The sequence below is a fragment of the Bos indicus genome, chromosome 11 (genome assembly GCF_029378745.1).
Source record: "Bos indicus isolate NIAB-ARS_2022 breed Sahiwal x Tharparkar chromosome 11, NIAB-ARS_B.indTharparkar_mat_pri_1.0, whole genome shotgun sequence".
Classification (NCBI taxonomy): Eukaryota; Metazoa; Chordata; class Mammalia; order Artiodactyla; family Bovidae; genus Bos; species Bos indicus.
In genome coordinates, this window is record NC_091770.1 from 3,424,242 (window position 1) to 3,445,772 (window position 21,531).

At 40.0% G+C, this 21,531-nt stretch overlaps 1 protein-coding gene across 9 annotated transcripts in view; it reads left to right on the forward strand.

Moving 5' to 3' along the window:
• VWA3B (von Willebrand factor A domain containing 3B) overlaps positions 1 to 21,531 on the forward strand; it is a 168,427-nt gene that overhangs the window by 87,526 nt on the left and 59,370 nt on the right. For 6 of the 9 annotated variants that reach the window (XM_070798244.1, XM_070798245.1, XM_070798248.1 and 3 more), the window contains 6 exons: positions 1,630 to 1,812; positions 6,897 to 7,024; positions 9,025 to 9,167; positions 15,811 to 15,927; positions 17,324 to 17,411; positions 17,494 to 17,650. In XM_070798244.1, coding sequence (XP_070654345.1) covers positions 1,630 to 1,812; positions 6,897 to 7,024; positions 9,025 to 9,167; positions 15,811 to 15,927; positions 17,324 to 17,411; positions 17,494 to 17,650 — 816 coding nt within the window. The remainder of the gene's footprint in view (positions 1 to 1,629; positions 1,813 to 6,896; positions 7,025 to 9,024; positions 9,168 to 15,810; positions 15,928 to 17,323; positions 17,412 to 17,493; positions 17,651 to 21,531) is intronic. The other 3 variants (XM_070798251.1, XM_070798252.1, XM_070798249.1) reach the window with 2 other exon arrangements.

Consider the following 21,531-nt stretch of genomic DNA (forward strand, 5'->3'; position numbering starts at 1 on the left):
TAGTCCTTCTGAGCCTCAATTTCTCCATCTTTAAGTGGAATCCATACCTACTGTGCCAATTAGGATTTCATATTACTGAGAGAAAAAAGCAGGAGAGCAGACAAATGATAACTGAAATGGAGAGATTTATATTCCTATGAAGAAGAAGCCTGGTGGTAAGTAGTCTAGGTTATACAGCTACTCAAGGATATCTTCAAGAAAACAGGCTTCTTTTAATCTTCATGCTTCACCTGATCTTTGTGTTTGTTTGACATCCACCCTCATGGTTACAAGACAACTGCTTTGTGCCTAAGCAGAGTGTCCATTTTCCAGGAGGCAGGGGTGGAAAAGAGAAGGATATTAGCTTTTTTTGTTACGTCTTTGCCTTTTTATTAGCAAAAAAAATCTTTCCCTTGAAACTTCAATGGACAGACCTGGGTCATGTGGTCACTCCTAGCTGCAAAAAAAAAAAAAAGTGTCAGAAGATGAGTTTTCATGTATGTTTTGTTACGTTTGTATGTTTGTTTTTAACTGAGTCTGTTGCTGTCTTGAAAACCAGGTCTCTGACAGTAAAAAGGAGAATGGGCCACTAGAAATCTTTCCAAAACTCTGTCACAAGAGGGTTAACTGGGGTATTATGTCCCCAACAGAGTGCTCAGAACATGAAAAGACCCTAAATAAATGTCTCTTTTTTCACTCTGAGATACCAGTTTTTATCACTCTGAGGTATCTAAAGCTGGACATTGCTTTTTAGGAGTAGAAGCTTTGGAAGCCACCCCAAGATCCTGTGGCCTTATTCTGTAGAATCCCAGTATCCAGGATGTCTTACCCATGATCCAGTGCTTTAAGTGTCCAGAAGTATGTGTGTGCGTGTGTGCTAAGTAACTTCAGTCGTGTCCGACTCTTTGTGACCCCATGGACTGTAGCCTGCCAGGCTCCTCTGTCCATGGGATTCTCCAGGCAAGAATACTGGAGTGAGTGGGTTGCCATGCCCTCCTCCAGGGATCTTCCTGACCCAGGGATTGAACTCGAGTTTCTTATGTCTCCTGCATTGGCAAGCAAGTTCTTTACCATTAACACTATCTGGAAAGCCCTGCTCAAAATTATGTGTATATATGTGTTATTTGCTCAGTTGTGTCCAACTCTTTACAACCCCATGGACTGTAGCCTGCCAGGCTCCTCTGTCCATGGAATTCTCCCCACAAGAATACTGGAGTGGGTAGCCATTCTCTTCTCCAGGGTATCTTCCCAACCCAGGGATCGAATCTGGGTCTCCCACATGGCAGGCGGATTGTTTACCATCTGAGCCACCAGGTCCAACCCTTTAAAAGCATGGATTCTAGGCTTAGGTGCACTAAAATCGAGTAATTGGATTAGTCCGGTCTTTCTCCCAGACTTTTCCCACAGAAACTGTGAGCCTTCAGAGGGCATGCGCTGAGTCACTGGTCTTCGTGCTCTCACCACCTGACAGTTTGCTTTGTCAGTCGAATTGGATTGACACCTTTCCAAGAAGTCACTCTCCACTGTATAAGGAATTACTAATTGAGAATTTCACTATCTAGAACAAATACTAGGGACTTTCATGTATTTTTTTTTTTTTGTCTCTTCCTCTCTATCTCCCTTCTTTTCCCTGAAAATGTATCATTTCAGTCACCTGAAATGGTTATGGACCAGGTCAAAGTTTTTCAGAAAATTCCTATTTACACCATCTCCTTCTGTTACAATGATGAGATTGCAAATGGATTTTTGAAAGACCTTGCTTCTTTGACTGGAGGAGAGTTTCATTCTTATAATTTTGGCTGCAAGGATCCCTATACTCCAGAGGCTGTTCAGGTAAGAGCTTCATGAGCTGAGCAGAGAGTGTTCACTTATTTGGGCACTAATGGTTGGAGATCTGTGGACAATGATTGGAAGAACAGCAACCATAAGAACAACTAAGTTGAGAAAATGAATCACCTTACAGCTAGTGTCCTGCAAACTGTGGTGCCCTAAGGACCACCTGAGCTAGGGCACCTGTGAAAATTCAGATTCTCGAGTTCCACTACTGAGCCACCAAATCAGGCTCCAGGCACAGAGGCCCAGGAATCCTAATAGATTCCATTTTTCTTCTAAGCTTTTCATTATGGAATGTTGCAAACAAATGCAAAAGTAGAAGAGTATATAGGCCATGTACCTATCAGTCAAAGTTAACAATTACCAACATTTTGCCAAACTTTAGGAACAAACACCCTGGGGGTCCATACATAAGGTTTGTTAACCACTGCCTGTTTGCACACATTTGTGGGAAGGTTTCAAAAAATTAACTTGCTAGGTAGTTGTCTTCTGACTCATCAAGCTGTATAACCATGTGACCATCTGATGAAACAATTCATTTTAATGAGCTAATACAAGAAAGTAAATAAAATTCTATGCCCCAATTCTCCAATTTTGGCCTGAAGATGTGCATTTCAAGTGTGCCTCTCTAGAGAATGTGTTTCTTATTGTCTGTTCTAACGAGTGACTTTAAAGCCAGAACACTGATCAATGCTAACATGTGAGAAACTATTAATACTAGAGTCTGGAAATGACTCATTCAAAAGAATCGGACAGACCAGTACTCTGAGCTCATCAGATGGCAATGCCCACTCCCATCAGCAAGACTAGGAAAACCTCATAATCCAGTGGGTACTGGGTAAAGTTTAAAGGAAGATCTTGCCTCAGTAGTGGGAGCAGCCAAATGCTGCTCTACTTCTGTCTAGAAAATCATAAATGCAAAACGTGAAAGGGTCAATCCATTTCCAGGGAATTTAGCTGTGTCCACTCTCCCCACTCACATTCAACATACTACTGGAAGCTCTACCAAGATAAGGCAAGAAAATAAAGGCATACAGATTAGAAAGGAAGAAATAGACCTGTCCCTGTTTGCAAGTAACAAATAAAACTCCAAGGGAGCTACAAAAAAACTCCTGGAACTATTAACTGAGTTCAGTAAGGTCACTGGTTATAAAATCAGCACACGAAATTCAATTACATTTTGATAAAGTAAAAATAAACATACAGAATTCAAAATTAAATATTGAAATTTAGTATTTCCTCCAAAATGAAAGACTTAGGTATATATATTACATAGTATATATACAGAAAAATCTTCTGAAATAGAATAAAATTAAACTATATTTTCATTCGACATCCAATGGAATGTACAAAAATGCTACTGGAACTAATAATTGAAGTTAGCAAGATTGTAATTTCCTACAAGATCAACATATGACATACAAAAATGTTGTCATATTAGCAAATAACAATAAACATTGAAATAAAAATTATCTTTTACAATCTCATCAAAAATATGAAACATGTAGTGACAAATTCGTCAAAGTGTGTGAAAGGCCTGTCACTGAAAACTATAAAACATTGAGAGTTGTATGTTGTTTATGGGTTAGAAGACATCACAATGTTAGAATGTGCATTCTCCAAAAGAAAATCTGAACTGTGTCTGTTCTGTATGTGTGTAGTCGTTCCTTTACCCTTCAGTCTGTAGTTGACACGCGCAGACAGAGTAGTGGCTCTCGAGTTGCTCTTCTGCCGTCTTCCTGTCTCCTTCAGTCCCTCCATGTGTATTCCACGTGTAATGACCTTCTTCAGTGCTGTAATAGGGCATTTAACAGAGGTTGCTATGTGCAGTACTGTGTTTAGTGTTTTCATTTTAATTTTTCTAGGACATTAATTTATATGAAAATAAAAAGAATACTAAAAGAGAAAAAAATAGACTTAACACATTCCTAATCAAAATTTCAGCAGTAAAAGTTGACAAACTAATTCCCTGGAAATTCAGAAGATTTCAAATAGCCAAAATGCTTTGAAAAAGAAAATCAAAGTTGAAAGACTAATACTACTTGATCTCAAGATATATAAAGTTATGGTCATCAAGACAGGGTGGGATTAGCGTAAAGACAGATTTATAGATCAACAGAACGGCAAAACCAGAAATAGACTAACACATATGTGTATAACTGATTTTCAACAGAGATGCAAAGGCAGTTCAGTGGAGAAAGTATGTGTTTTTTTTTCCTCCAACAAATGTTGGAACAATTGGATAAAATAAACACATCTTGCTCCATACATCACACTGTAATAAAAAATTAACTCAAAATGATACATGGACCTAAATGTAAAACCTAGGTTTTTTCCCCTCCTAGAAGAGAACATATGAAAAGCCCTTTGAGACATTGTGTTAGACCAAAAAAGACTTTATTAGGATATCAAAAACATAGTCCATATAAAGCAACTCAATAAATTTGATTTAATCAAAATTAAAGATTCCTCTTTAAAAACAATGTTAAGATAACTAAAAGACAAGTTGTAGACTGGGAGAAAATGTTTTCAGATTGTATTCATTGTCTTGTATCCAGAATATATTAAGATTTCTCAAAACTCAAGGAAGCAAAAAATGGGCAAAACATTTGGACAGACACCCTACCAAAGAAGATATATGCATTTCAAACAAGATTATGAAAGGATGCTTAATTAATTAATCATTAGGGAAACACAAATTAATTCATTAATTATTAGGGAAACACAAATTAACCATAATGAAATACCATTACACAGCTATTAAAATGGCTAAAATTAAGACAACTGACCTTATCAAGTTTTTACAAGGATGTGGAGGAACTAGAACTCTCATAAATTACTAATGGGAATGTAAACTAGTGCAATCATTTTAGAAAACAGTTTGGTCATTTCTTGAAAAGTTCAGCATCACCACCTGTGTGATCTTATTCATTGACCCAAGAGAAATGAAAGCAGATGTTCATATGAAGACTTGTGCACAAATGCTCATAGCGTTAGTATTTATCATAGCTCAAACCTGGAAACTCAAATGTCCATCTGCTGCTGCTGCTGCTGCTGCTAAGTCACCTCAGTCGTGTCCGACTCTGTGTGACCCCATAGACGGCAGCCCACCAGGCTCCCCTGTCCCTGGGATTCTCCAGGCAAGAACACTGGAGTGGGAGGCCATTTCCTTCTCCAATGCATGAAAGTGAGAAGTGAAAGTGACGTCGCTCAGTCGTGTCTGACTCTTAGCGGCCCCATGGACTGCAGCCTTCCAGGCTCCTCCGTTCATGCGATTTTCCAGGCACGAGTACTGGAGTGGGGTGCCATTGCCTTCTCCGAATGTCCATCTACAGGTGACTACATTTTGGATTTGGTATATAATAGAATACTACTCAGCCATAGAAATGAATGTACTATTGATTCATGCTGTATCATGGGTGAATCTCAAAATAATTAATGAAAGTAAACTAGACACAAAAAGATGATATGCTGTATGATTCCATTTAAATAAAATTCCATAAAGCAACTGTACTCTAATAAAAATTAATTAAAAATAAGTATGGGTTTCCATTTGGGTGATTAAAAAAGTTCTTGAACTAGATAATAGTGATGGTTGTGCAATATCGTAAATGTACTTAATGCTACTGAGGTGTACACACTTTAAAAATGGTTAAAATAGGAAACTTTATGGGTATTTTGCTGAAAACAAATATAGACCTGCTGAAAAAATAAACAGACAAGTAAAATTCCAGAAAATTGAAACTGATAGTGACAGAAAGTAGATGAATAGTTGCTTGTTCTTTGAAGAGGGGCTAAGAGGGAGGGCAGATCTACAGTGGGATACAAACAAACTTTATAGAGGGTAATGGATATAATTATTGTCTTGATTGCAGAGATGATTTCACAAGTGTGAATGTCAAAACGATTCACATGGTGCACTTTACATACATTCAGTTTGTTGTTGTTCAGTTGCTAAGTCATGCAGCCCCATGGACTGCAGCACACCAGGCTCCCCTGTCCTTCACTATCTCCTGGAGTTTGCTCAGACTCACGTCCATTGAGTTGGTGATGCCATCCAACCATCTCATCCTCTGTTGCCCCTTCTCCTCTTGCCTTCAATCTTTCCCAGTATCAGGGTCTTTTCCAAAAAGTCACTTCTTCTCATCAGGTGGCTAAAGTATTGGAGCTTCAGCAATCAGTCCTTCCAATGAATGCTGCTGCTGCTGCTAAGTCACCTCAGTCGTGTCTGACTCTGTGCGACCCCACAGACAGCAGCCCACCAGGCTCGCCTGTCCCTGGGATTCTCCAGGCAAGAACACTGGAGTGGGTTGCCATTTCCTTCTCCAATGCATGAAAGTGAAAAGTGAAAGTGAAGTCGCTCAGTCGTGTCTGACTCTTGGCGACCCCATGGACTGCAGCCTACCAGGCTCTTCCGTCCATGGGATTTTCCAGGCAAGAGTACTGGAGTGGGGTGCCATTGCCTTCTCCGCTTCCAATGAATATTCAGGGTTGATTTCCTTTAAGATTGATTGGTTTGATCTCCTTGTAGTCCAAGGGACTCTTAAGAGTCTTCTCCAGCACCACAGTTCAAAAGCATCAATTCTTCAGCTATCTGTACATGACTACTGGAAAAACCATAGCTTTGACTATACGGACTTTTGTCGGCAAAGTGATGTCTCTGCTTTTTAATACACTGTCTAGGTTTGTCATAGCTTTCCTTCCAAGGAGCAAGTGTCTTTTAATTTTATGACTGTAGTCACTGTCCACAATGATTTTGGAACCCCCAAAAATAAAATCTGTCACTGCTTCCACTTTTTTCTCTTCTGTTTGCCATGAATGATGGCAGCAGATGCCATGATGTTAGTTTTTTGAATGTTGAGTTTTAAACCAGCCTTTTCACTCTTCTGTTTCACTCTCATCAAAAGGCTCTTTAGTTCCTCTTCATTTTCTGCCACACCTCAATTAGGCTGTCTAAAAAATAAATAAGAACTACATGAAATTCTTTAGATTCTTCTTTTCCTGATACAGTTTGGTTTTTTGTTAGAAATGTTTGGAATCTGAACTTTCGTATAATCTTGCAATGTGTTTACTTATTTTGGCAGAATGAAGATCTGACTCTTTTAATTAAGGAAATGGAGCAAGGACGCAATGACCTAGAGAAGGTGCAAGACCTTTACTCAGAGTCATTGGTCATGGACTGGTGGTACAATGCAGAAAAGGATGGAGACAAGTGAGCATGGCAAAGCGCCCACTTCCCCATCACAGAGGTCTTCTTGGGTGCTCTGCTGGATCTCTTTACCACTTTCTACAGTGGTTTGTGAGAGTTCTTTAAAAAAAATCACATAGTATGATTATGTTAAGATTTTTGTTTAAGCAAAGGGAACTCATAATCTAGCAAATTAATGATTGGCTTACAGAAGCCACAAACTCATCCTTTTTTTAATTTTGATGTTTTTTGGTCATACTGAGTGGCATTGCATATGGGATCTGAGTTCCCCAACTGGGGATCAAACCTGTGCAGTGGAAGTGCAGAGTCTTAACCACTGGACTGCCAGGGAAGCCTGACATACTCATCCTTATATGCAGGTTCCCAAATCCTGTGTGGTCCTTAGGGATGTCTCATCTGTACCCAATGTGGACATCCCCCACCCCCACCACAACCCACAAAGGTGACAGAGCAGAGTAGGGGTGCACTGTTGTGAAGATTTGACTCAGGGTCACAACCGAAGCAACTTAGCATGCATGCATGCATTGGAGAAGGAAATGGCAGCCCACTCCAGTGTTCTTGCCTGGAGAATCCCAGGGATGAAGGAGCCTGGTGGGCTGCCATCTATGGTGTCACACAGAGTTGGACACAACTGAAGTGACTTAGCAGCAGCAGCAGGAGGCTCAAGGGCTGGACTTCACTCTGTGTGACCTTGGTGAATCCCTAACTTCTTTCCACACCTGTTGATTGCTGTGGGTCTCAGTTTCTTCCTCTTTAAGATGATGTGGTGGTAGTATTTGAGATAGATGATTTTTCAGGTCTTTCCCATGCTATATGCTATTAATAATATGTCTAAAACCAAAACCACCCCAGCATTCAGTAAATGTGTCAAATCTTACATGATTTCACATTGTACAGATATTCAGGCATCATAGCATTCATGTATCACAGCATATAAATACCCTATCAGGAATGGAAAACAAATTTATGGTTACCAAGGAGATTGCAGGGAATGGGGGAAGTTTGGGATTAACAGTGGAAGGAGTTTTGAATTAACAGATCTACACCATTATATATAAAACAAAATAACTTTATTCTGGGCTTCCCTATTGTAGACAACAAGGACCTACTGTATAGCATACTCAATATTTTTTAATAACCTATAATGGAAAAGAATCTGAAAAATGTATATATGTGTGTGTGTGTATATATGTATAATGTATGTATAACATATATATACATAATATATGTAATATATGTACAAATGTATAAAATGTATATATATATAAAATATAAAATGTATATATATATAAAACTGAATCACTTTGTGCTCTTGAAACTAACACAACACTGTAAATTAACTATACTTCAATTTAAAAATGACAAACAAGAAATGCCCCATCAGGAGTATATCTTTTTACTTAGAAGTGAAAGAAAAAGTGAAAGTTGCTCAGTCATGTCAGACTCTTTGTGACCCTATGGACAAAAAGAGCCTACCAGACTCCTCTGTTCTTGGGATTCTCTGGGCAAGAATACTAGAGTGACTTGCCATTTCCTTCTCCGATTTTCTGAATGAATATCCGCAAAACAGAATCTCTTTTAAGGGCTGGATGATTAACCTAAAGTGAAAGTTGCTCAGTCGTGTCCCAACTCTTTGTGACTCCACGGACTATACAGTCCATGGAATTCTCCAGGCCAGAATACTGGAGTGGATAGCCTTTCCCTTCGCCAGGGGATCTTCCCAACCCAGGGATCGAACCGAGGTCTCCCACATTGCAAGCAGATTTGTGATAGCAAAATGGAAAGAAGTTGAAAATATGTATTAGTCAGGATTTCTTCATCGAAATTCACTGTCTTCCTATTAGCAAATTAAGCATTTAATAAATGCCCATCAGGAACAAAGATAAAAACATTGCTAGACAAAAAATAATTGTAGCTAATAGACCTACCCTTAAAGACCGAACACAGGAAGTTCCTCAAATTTTTTCTTTCATCATCTTTGTCTACTTTTTAATCTAAAACAGGCATCAAAAGGAGATTTGTTCCATGGTTTCAACCCCAGAAAAATGTGCAAAACCTCACGCTGATGTCAAATCATCACGAATGCTGAAAATACCAGAGGACCCATCAGGTCAAAAGACTCAGAGAAAGAAAGTGCTCCATGCAGGTATCTGTAAACAAAATGTTTGAATCTCGTGACTGGTTTTCCTTCGGTGCAAGAAGGTATTAACAGGAATAAAGGAGGAATAAAGCTAAAGCCTCATAACATTTTAAAAGAAGCCTAAACTTGTGTTTGTTAAACTGAAGTTATTATTGAAGTAATTGTACATTCCCATGCAGTTGTGAGAAATCATACAGAGAGATCCTGTATACCTGCTCTTCACCCAGCTACCCCCAGTGGTCACACGTTGGGAAAAAAAAATTCAGTTTTGCAACCAGGTTATTGACATTGATGCAATCCACAATCTTAGTCAGATTGCCCCAGATTTTATCATGTGTGGTTTCATATTCCCCACTCCCTACAGTCAAGATACAGAACATTTCCATCACAACAAAGATCCCTGGCCTTGCTGTTTTTTAACAACACCCATTTCCCTCCAACACCCTTTCCCAACTAGTGGGAACTACTAAGTTCTCCATTTCTAAAATGTTGTCATTTCAAAAGCATTATGTAAATGGAATCATACAACACATGATCTTTGGGTTTTGGCTTGTTTCACTCAACATATTTTCCCCCGGACTCATCCAAATTTTTTACAGGTATCAACACTTCAGTCCTCTTCATTACAGAGTAGCAGCATGTGATATGAATGCTCCAGAGTTGGTTTAACCATTCATCTGTTGACGGACATCTGAGTTGCTTCTAGTTTGGGGCTATTAAGAATAAAGCAGTTCTAAACATTTTTGTACCTGTTTTGTGTGAACATAATTTTTCACTTCTGTAAGATAAAGCCCAAGAGTGCAACTGCTGATTCATATAGTATTGAATGTTTAGTTTTATAACAAGCTGCCAGACTATTTTCTGGAGTGGCTGTGCCATTTCATATTATCACAGTAATCAATGAGTGATTCGGTTTCTCTACATTCTTGTCAGAACTTGCTATTCAGTTCAGTTCAGTTGCTCAGTCGTGTCCGACTCTTTGCAACCCCATGAATCGCAGCACGCCAGGCCTCCCTGTCCATCACCAACTCCCAGAGTTCACTCAGACTCACGTCCATCGAGTCAGTGATGCCATCCAGCCATCTCATCCTCTGTTGTCCCCTTCTCCTCCTGCCCCCAATCCCTCCCAGCATCAGAGTCTTTTCCAATGAGTCAGCTCTTCTCATGAGGTGGCCAAAGTACTGGAGTTTCAGCTTTAGCATCATTCCTTCCAAAGAAATCCCAGGGCTGATCTTCTTCAGAATGGACTGGTTGGATCTCCTTGCAGTCCAAGGGACTCTCAAGAGTCTTCTCCAACACCACAGTTCAAAAGCATCAATTCTTCGGCACTCAGCTTTCTTCACAGCCCAACTCTCACATCCATCATGACCACTGGAAAAACCATAGCCTTGACTAGACAGACCTTTGTTGGCAAAGTAATGTCTCTGCTTTTCAATATGCTGTCTAGGTTGGTCATAACTTTCCTTCCAAGGAGTAAGCGTCTTTTAATTTCATGGCTGCAGTCACCATCTGCAGTGATTTTGGAGCCCCCAAAAATAAAGTCTGACACTATGACACTGTTTCCACTGTTTCCCCATCTATTTGCCATGAAGTGATGGGACCAGATGCCATGATCTTCGTTTTTTGAATGTTGAGCTTTAAGATTGTCATAAATATTTTTTATTTTGAAGGGCTTCCCTGGTGGCTCAGTCACTAAAGAATCTGCCTGCCAATGCAGGAGATGTGGGTTCAATCCTTGGGTTGGGAAGATCCCCTGGAGGAGGAAATGGCAATCCACTCCTGTGTTCTTGTCTGGAAAATTTCATGGACAGAGGAGCCTGGCAGGCTACAGTCCATGGGGTTGCAAAGAGTCAAACACGAATGAACACACACACACACAATTTTTAACTGTTCTGATAGGCGTGTAACATCTCATGGTGATTTTTTACTTACATTTCCCTAATGACTAGTAATATGGAACATCTTTTTATGTGCTCATCTGCAATCCTTACATTCTCCTCAATTAAATATCTGCACACATGGGCTTTGCACATATTCTGTAAGGATCGTTTGTTTTTTATTGGTGAATTTTGAGAGTTCACTCTCATGGTCACAAAATGGCTGCTCCACTTCTAGGCTCTCAGAACAGAACTTGTTCGTATGTAGGGGACTTACTGTATTTGGAACAATTACAAATGGTATTGATTTTTTAATATAGCTTGCCATATGTTTATTGTTAGTGTAGCAATATGTGATTCATTTTGTGTGTTGATCCCATAATGGACAACCTCACAGAACTCACTTAGTGGTTTTAGGAGCTTTTTTGATTTTGTGGGTTTTTTAAAATGTTGATGTGTGTGTGAATTCCTTACTATTTTCACATATACAATATGTTATCTGCAGATTGGGACGGTTTTATCTTCTTTTCTAATCTTTCTGGCTTTATCTCTTTTTCTTGCCTTGTTGCAAAAGCTAGAATTTCCAGTAGTATGTTTAATAAGGGTGATGAGAGTGAGCATCCTTGCCTTTATCCTGGTCTTAAAGGGGAAAGATATTCAATCTTTCACCAGTAAATATGATTTTAGCTGTAGGTTTTTCGTGCATACTCTTTGTTAAATTGAGGAAGTTCCCGTCATTCCCAGTTTTCTAAGAGTTTCTATCATGAATTGGTACTGGATTTTGTCAAATGCTATATCTATGTCAAATGATATGTTGTTGCTTAGTCGCTAAGTTGTGTCCAACTCTTTTTAATCCTATGGACTGTGACCCACCAGGCTCCTCTGTCCATGGGATTTCTGAGGCAAGAATACTGGAGTGGATTGCCATTTCCTTCTCCAGGGCATCTTCCCCACCCAGGGATCTCCTGCATTGGCAGGCAGGTTCTTTACCACTGAGGCACCAGAGAACAGGGATCAGTGAAAGTCACTCAGTTGTGTCTGACTCTACTATATGGTCCATGGAATTCTCCAGGCCAGAATACTGGAGTGGGTAGCCTTTCCCTTCTCCAGGGGATCTCCCCAACCCAGGAATTGAAGCGGGATCTCCCGCATTGCAGGAGGATTCTTTACCAGCTGAACCACAAGGGAAGCCCCATCAAATGAGAGATCATGTATCATATGATTTTTCTTCTTTAGTCTGTTGATATGGTGGATTACATTGATTGCTTTCAAATGTTGAAGCAGCCTCATATGTTTAGAACGTCTCCCACTTGGCCTCAGTGTTTATTTCAGTGCTTTTGAGTGTAGCTTTTGGTTTCTCTGAGTATAACAGCCTATAAATGTGACTTACAACACTCTTCTGGTATCAACATTTTACCCCTTTTTTGTGAGTGTGGAGATCTTACTTCAGTTTGGGTTTCTTCGCTGTCCCTAGTTTTCAGTGTCATTGGCTTGAGTATCAGGTGATGATGTAATTTTTATTTAAATCATCAAATATAAATCTTATGAAGAACAGATAATCTATTGTATTTACCATATTTTTTCTCTTTCGTTCTTTCTTCCTTCCTGATTCTCCAAAATTCCTTTTCTCATTTACTTTCTGTTTGAAGAACTTCCTGTGTTCAGTCTTCAAGGGAAAGTCTGCTGGCCACAATAATTTTTTTCTTTGTCTAGGAATGTTTTTACTTTCTCCTCATTCCTGAAGGACATTTTTGCCTTGTTCAGAATTTGCAGCTGATTGTTCTTTCCTGTCTGTAGCTGAAAACATAGGGCCTCTCCCTCAGGCTGCCTACACTTTAAACGTGAAACTGGTTCAGACTGGTTCAAACTGCTGCTTCCCTCTAGGTACTGGTTCGTTTCTCTCTGGCATGCTTTTTAAATTTTTTCTTTGTCTCTAATTTTCAAATGTTTAACTATAATGCATCTTGGCATGGATTTCCTTGGGTTTATTCTGTTTGGGGTTGCACAACTTCTTGATTTGTATGTTGTATCTTTCAGCAAATTAGGGGCACTTTCATCTATTACTTCTTTAAATAGTCTCTCAGACCCACTTTTTTCCTCTGTGTCTTGGGACTCTGATGATATGAATGTTGGATATTTTGCTATTATCCTACAGACCCCTGAGGCTCTGTTTATCTTTTCTTGTTGTGTTTTCTATTGTTAAAATTGGCTGAATTCTATTATTCTGTTCCCAAAGTTCTCTGATAGTACCCTTTGCTATTTTCACCCTGCTATTGAGTTCACCCAAAATGTTTTTCATTTGTTGTTTTTCAGTTCTACAATTTCCACTTAGAAATTTTTATAACTTCTATTTCTTTGCTGAGATTTTTCAATTTGTGTCAAGGGAATTTTATAATTAATGGCTGAACCATTTTTCTGACAGCTTCTTTGAGATCCTTGTCAGAATTCCAGCTTCTGATTCATCATGGTATTAACATCCTTTGATTGTTTTTTCTCCTTCAAAGTGTGACTTTCTTGATTCCTGATATGATGGATGATTTTTTTTATAGTTTCCTGAATGTTCTTTTATGTTAGGGACCCTGGCTGCTATTTATATCTTTTAGATAGCAGTTGTCCTGTTTAAAGTTGACACATAAGTCTCACTTTGGCCTGCTCTTGTGGGTTCTAATGGTCATTTCATTTTGACAGCCTTTGTGGTATCATTTTGGTGCTTGGTTACCTGATGTTATTGCGGCTCCCACTGGTCCCTTTATGGTGCTTCCTGAGAGACCAGAGGAGTTTCCCCAGGCTAGGATGCTACATGTCTCTCAGTGAGGAAGGTTGTGATGGCTTCCTCTGCCATACACACACTGTCTCTTTTGTCTCCCCATGTCTCTGGGCAGAGGAGGAGAGCCTTAAACCCATAGAGACCAAAGAAGTATTTGCTGTAGCTTGGTCCCTCTTTCATGTTCTGTCCATTTGCCCTTGTGTCTCTGTCTTAAGCCCACAGGGACAAAGAGGATTCCCATTCTGGCCACTTGTGTGGCAGCATCCCTTTTGCCATTCCTGCCTGGTCGTTCCAGTGAACCTGACTTTTGCTAGAAATGCTACTTGCTACTCATCCTGAATGTTTTAATGGCCTTTTGTCACTTGCACCATTTCACTTAGATTTGGGATTTGTTGCTCTTGTTAGGCAGCCCTGTGCCAAGTTTTTATTCTGATTCAATTTTTAATTTAGAAGAGTGATGAAATGTGGTGTTAGACTATACAGAGCTGGGGGAGTAGTTAAATGCTTGAATCCACTGCCAGATAAATATGTCTTCACTCATTATTTGCAGTTTGGGAATAGTACAGTTTTCATGTCTGGAAACTTTGGGAGCTAAATTTCATTTTCATTTGGACACATCTGTTGTTTGTACCCAGCAATTTTGATCAAGATGGCCTGCTGGTATAGTGAGAAACAGGAGTTCACCTCTCCTATATGGATCATTTGTCTCTTTTGCTCACAGACACAGCTCCTGAGAAAATTTATCCTTCCAAATTCCTTGTTACAGAAGCAATGGAGACAGGAATCACCCTATTTGTTGCCTAGAAAAGCAGTGACTATCACATAGCACACTCCTGACTCCACTCATGGAAACTGCTGGGGTTATCTTTCTGTGTGAAAGGCAATGCAGATTATTAGCTAATTTTCACTCTAATTTCTTGTAAGAAAGGATCTTAAGTCCCTTCTTGTTGAAAACAGGACACATTTCGTTTACAAATACTACATAAAGCTTTGGTACTACATAAAGGCCTCCAGATCACAAAGTACAGACAACAATTACAATTAGTGTGGTTTCTGTGATCCCATGGGAAAAGTAATCAAATGTCTTGGTGCAAATGCATTATCCTCTGAAGCAGTAATCCCCAACGTTTTTGGCACCAGTGACCGGTTTCATGGAAACCCATTTTTCCACGGACTGGGGTTGGGTGAGTGGGGATGGTTTTGGGATGATTCAAATGCACTTCATTTCTTGTGCACTTTATATCTATTATTATTACATCAGCTCCACCTCAGATCATTATGCATTAGATCCCAAAGACTGGAGAACCTTGCTCTAAAGCACACAGATTCAGTGTCATTATTTACTTAGTGTCTACTTGCTAGTTGAAAGGACCCAACAGAGGGTAGAAAAGAATACAAATAAAAGTGTAGACAGCAGCTGTGGTGGGCAGAGCTTCTAAAATGACCTACAAAGAGGTCCCGTTCTAAACCCTGCACCCTGTGAAGGTAATGGGCATCACTTCCCTGATTATGTTACGTGTGACCCTCAGCCAGGGTTCCTAAGAGAGCCCCATGTACTCACATGAGCCCTTGAATGCGGGGGCTTTTGCCAGCTGGTGGCAGAAGAGGAAGTCAGAGATTTGAGGCAAGAGGGAAATCAGTGTGCCATTGCTGGTTTGAAGAGGGAGGGGTCCATGAATAGGAATGGGGGTGATTAAGAAGCTGAGACCCCTGCATAACAGCCAGCAAGGAAATGGAACCTAAGTCCTCCAACCACAAGGAAATAATTTCTGCCAACAAGCTAAAGGAACTCAGAAGCAGATCTTTATCCAGGAGGGGCAGAGCCTGAACTCAGATCAGTAGAATCCACCATTACATAGCATCTACTTGGTGGCAGCACCGTCCCCCTGAGGGTTGGGAGACTAAACCTGCTTTCTTTTTAAAGGTCCAAGGACATAGCTGCATCTCCCGAAGCACCTCCTTCCATCCCAAATTCCTTTAACCCTTCTCCCTGTGACACCCACAGAACCAACCAAAACCAGCCTGCTCAGAAGCCAGCTGTCCACCCTCAGGAGCTCAGCCTGCAGTGAGAGGAGGGACAGGCTTTCCAGTTCTAGCAGCTGGAACATGCCAAGTGACAGGGGTAAGCTGTTGAGGGTCTATACATCAGGAAGCCCAAGCTGGTCTCCCCTCCCCAGTGCGTCTTCTCCTGAAAGAGCTGAGGAGAGTGATTGAGGGGATGCAGATCATTTTTAAGTGAGTCTAGGTTTCTACCTCTTCAAAGGACTCCCTGATAAGTCAGGTTGTCTTGCTTTAGCGAACGGGCCTTCCTTAGGGCCAGACTTGCATTTATCAGTCCCTGGGTGTTTAATACACCCTTGGCTCATGTAACCACTGGCACTAGTGGTGGTGCTGGCTGCCACTCCGTGTTCTGAATTTGAGAACCTCATGCTTCACAGTTGGTTTATTTTCTTCCATTCATTCACAGGTGGTACCATCTGACGAGCCCCTCTCTGATCCATACTGTCAGCCTTATGGGGGCTAAATATGAGGAAAATTCGACTTTTCCACTCAGTGTTTATTGATGATATCATTATTTTTTAAAATAGTAAATTTAAAGACTTAATTTCCTAACATTTTAATTCCTATAGCACTTTTCCCTAAGTTTCATGGAGTTAATAAATAATAAGCCCCCGGCTAAACACACACATCCGCACAACCCCTTAAGTAGGAGGAAGCGCATGAGGGACAAATTTATACCTGCTGTTACTGAGCCATAGCTTAATCAAACCTTGTGTTCTTCAGTGCTGATCTGTGGGGTGCCTTTTCCTCAATTTTAATTAACCTTCCATATTTCCTAAATCTACTACGTGCACAGTCCTTTAAAAGGATTATCATATGATGACTGAGATGTGATTTCTTAGGCATTTAACTAGCTCACTCCCAAACACCCCTTCTTCTACTAATTCAATTAGCTAATATTGCTTTTCATTTGTAAATCCAAGCTTCTATAAAAATAGACATTAAAAATTCCAAATAATAGTTTGAAGATTTGAACTTACAACTAAATAGGACTTAGTAGGGATTTTGGTTTTCCACATAGAGCTGAGGAATCAGGGACGAAACTGTCAAAAACAAATGTTGAACGAGGCTGTCCTATATAGTCTGGGGGGAGTCTAATGAGGGCAACACTGAATAATTATTGGCTCATGGCATTCTTATTTGACATTTAGAAGATACATTTTCTGGAGTGTGAGAGAATGAGTCCGTCTCATCCTTCCACAGAGAGAGATCTCAGTGGGTATGGGGTGAGGTAGATTAGTTAAACAATGCAAGTACCCTATTACCCGTGTATCAGCCTTTAGTGTCCATTGCAAATTCATTTTGCCTAGAACCCACTCAGAGATCAGCTCTTGGAGATCTAGTCCATTCATTAGTCCTCAGACACACTGAACCCAGAGATGAGTGTGATCCGTTTGCATTTTGATATGAACCCCACATGTGAGGAAATTATACAGCTTCCATTTTCTTTTCTACAGAAATGGGCATCCTGCTGACAAATGAGTTTCCAGATGACAAGTCATTAGAAAGATTGACTCGAGAAGGAAGCCAAGTTTATGACCAAGAGTGAGTACTTCAGTTTTACTAGGACAGGCTTGTTATGTGTTTGTTTGATATGTCTTAAAACGTCACAGTCTCATGTTCTTAGTTCTGCAGGAATGTCTTCAGCAACCTGGCTCAAGATCCACGGCTTGGCAGCCAAGAAGCTCACCATCATGGATGCTTTGTCCATGGCTGCCATTCCTCACAGCTCCACCTACGTCCCTGTTCTGGACAAGCACGTTGTTTCCAAAGTCTTTGATGAGGTAGGACTGATTTTCTATACGTCCCTGCTTGATGTACTTTTCATTTCCTGCTTACATAGAAAGTAGTCCACTTAATGTCTTGTACAGTTGTAATAGAAATGTATTTCAGCCATTGGGAAAAAATTATTCATAAAGACAATGAAAAGTAGAGGGAGAAGCTCTAAGCATTTTTGCTTCTAAGCTGAGAAGAAATTGGCCTTTGTTTGGTTGGCAGTTCATGGCTCCTTGCTAATGGATGGCAGTGTGGAGCTGCAGAAATGTCTGAAAAGCCTATATGTCAGAGTCACGAGTCATGAGAGAATACCATTCAATATCAAAGGTCAGGGAGAACTTGTGGGAAATTATGATCCTCCTTTGCTTACCTTCTCTTCCTAAATACAGTGGCATCTTTTCCATCATAAAAGTCTCCAATGGAAAAAATCAAAAGGAGGGAAGGAGAACCACATGGGGCTGAGAGAGAGAAACATGTTGAGTGATTTTCAAGAAGGAAAATAAATGGAAGAGTATTGAGGGTTCTGTTTAGAAAGCAAAGCCAACGAAACAGGACATGTATTTTTCTCCTGTGCCTTCCACCACGGGCACTCATGCTCAGGGCCTTCTGTGGCATCGTAAATTCTCACCACAAGCCTGTGGGCACGTAGTACACACATGCTCTCCTCATTCCATTATTGATAAGAGCAAGAATCATGACAATGAAGCAAATAATAGTGCAGTAAATTCCAGTTTCATCCTCAAAGCACACATACATCTTTTATTTAATATTTTCTCTAACTGGAAGAGACCCTCAACTAAAGAAAAGAATGGGAAAACAATGATTGAAAAATACAAACCCTCTGGGTGAGATATATAGCTTTTATATTTGGACCTAACAGTTTTTTGGAAAAGTAGACAAAAAGTAGAATGGAGCTGAAAAGGAAACATGAATCTTAACTTCCTTCACTGAGAATTTTAATTTACTTTTACTCCAGTGTCCTGTGTGCAGCCACGTCTGTCTGGGTAGAATTGTAAAGCATCGTTTGGTTTTGTCCCCAGCCATTTGTTTCATTCATGACTTATGTATGGGCTGTTTCTTCTTCTGGAACACAATGCTGTTTTGGTTTTCATGTTTCCTGGACCAGCATCAAATCTGTCACCTTGGAAATGAAGTGTTGAGCAGAGAGGTTGCCCTGGCAACTCTTCATTCAGTTCATTCCAGTTCAGTTCAGTCGCTCAGCTGGGGCACGTTCAGTTTTCAGTGGACCAGATAACTTTAACCTTAGCTCTTTCAAAACAATGAATTCATCACCAAGTCATATACAGAGTAAAACTGCTTTAGCTATTTGATGAATCTGGAATTTAAAGCTCTTTATTGCCAATTGCTTTGGAAAAAAAAAGAATGTGGGAACAATAGTTTTTGCATCATTGGAAAGGCCACTACAACATCACACATCATCCTATCTTTAACAGCATCTCATCAAAGCTTCCTGCTTTGCTCTAATCTGGGTCCAGCACATAGCTCTATGACCAGGTAGCCTGGGCTTGCACCCATCCCTGTCACTTACTCCTGACAGGCCATGGCAAGGTCTTTTAATCAGGTATGTGAGGAGCCCTCGTGCTGGGTTCTTTTTTTTAATATTTTTTATTAATTTATTTGGCTGCACCGGGTCAGTTGTTTCACATGGGATCTGAAGTTGAGGCATGTGGGATCTAGTTCCCTGACCAACGATTGGCAAGCCCAGGCCCCCTGTGTTGGGAGCGTGGAGTCTTAGCCACTGGACCTCAGGAAAGTCCCTCGTACTAGGTTCTGAGAGAAGCATTTTATCTCATCAAAGTGTCTGATCTAAAACTTAAAGCAACCTAGTGAGGTGACTATTTATCTCATCATTTAGCTGACAAGCAATGTTAGGGATGCTGCTAAGGGCATAACATTTTGCTGCTTTCAAATATAATAGTATTGAAAACTGTGTTGATAGAAAAGTTAATTAAAAATTTTAAAGGACAGTTAATACAAAAACTGTATGTATTCATTGTGTAGAAAATTGGAAAATACAGATAAGTAGAAAAGAAAGAAACATTAGAATATAATTTCTCACAGATTAATTATTTGATGACTGTTTGATCAAAGCTTTTTCATTACATATATTGTCTTTTGTTCTCTGTTTTGTTTTACCAAATGAAGTTGAACTGAAGATACTCTGTGCCTTGATTTTTACTCAACAATCTATTTTGAATATCATTCCATACCAGAAAATTTCATTCATAAAATTTACAAATTCAAATTTCATTTATAAAATTTACATTAAAAATAATCTTTTTATTTTCTAAAAGTTTAGATTGAAGTTTGTGAGATGTAACCTACCCTGTTGTAAGTAATGTATTTTCATGGGTTTATGAATGATCTTATTGACACACCTCTTTGCCAGTTAATTTTGTGGCCCTGCCTTCAGTTTGCTCTATGGAAACCTGGAAATGTTTCTATTTAAAAAGCAGAGGTTTGGGACTTCCCCAGTGATGCAGTGGCTAAAGACTCTGCCTTCTAATTCAGGGGGTTCCGGTTTGATCCCTGGTCAGAAAACTAAGATCCCACATGCCATGGAGTGCGGCCAAAAATTAAATAAACACAACTTGTTTAAATAAATAAATACAAGCAGAGGTTTAAGCTTTAGCACTGCACCTGTGTTCAGAGTCAGCCATGCGGGATGTGCACAGCCTTCGCATTTTCATTACTCACAGCCAGTCAGACCTCTCCTTGCCCAATCTGGCGGCAAGCTCTGGGATATGTATAGGAAGAAATGATTTAGTTGAAAAACAGTGAAGGTGTTGAATTCAGTCAGTGTCTAATGATAAATATATAAACACCAGTTTGCATCATTTTCTCATTTTCAAAATGTTGTGGGATCGCTTATAAACACAGCAAGAATGTGGTCTGGTCCAATTCTTCCTGGACTACTGTAACAACTAATGACAGTGCCTATAGTTCAGAAAGGCAATGCCAAAGAATCTGAGAACTCACCTCACACGCTAGCGAAGTAATGCTCAAAATTCTCCAAGCTAGGCTTCAGCAGTACGTGAACCGAGGACTTCCAGACCTTCAAGCTGGATTTAGAAAAGGCAGAGGAAGTCAAATAGCCAACAGCCAATGGATCATAGAAAAAGCAAGAGAATCCCAGAAAAACATCTACTTCTGCTTCATTGACTATGCTAAAGCCTTTGACTGTGTGGATCACAACAAACTGTGGAAGATTCCTAAAGAGATGGGAATACCAGACCGCCTTACCTGCCTCCTGAGAAACTTGTATGCAGGTCAAGAAGCAACAGGTAAAACTGGACATGGAACAACGGACTGGTTCCAAATTGGGAAAGCAGTACATCAAGGCTGTATATTGTTACCTTGCTTATTTAACTTATATGCACAGTAGATCATGAGAAATGCCAGATTGGATGAAGCACAAGTTGGAATCGAGATTGCTGGGAGAAATAGCAATAACCTCAGATATGCTGATAACACCAGCCTTATGGCAAAAAGCAAAGACAGCCTCTTGATGAAAGTGAAAGAGGAGAGTGAAAAGGCTGGCTTAAAACTCAGCATTCAAAAAACTAAGATCCAATCCCATCACTTCATGGCAAATAGGTGAGGAAACAATGGAAGCAGTGACAGACTTTATTTTCTTGGACTCCAAAATCACAGCAGATGGTAACTGCAGCCATGAAATTAAAAGATGCTTGCTCCTTGGAAGAAAAGCTGGTTTTTCCAGTAGTCATTATGGATGTGAGAGTTGCCATAAAGAAAGCTGAATGCCAAAGAATTGATACTTTTGGACTGTGGTGTTGGGGAAGACTCTTGAGAATCCCTTGGACAGTAAGGTGATCAAACCAATCAATCCTAAAGGAAATCAGTCCTG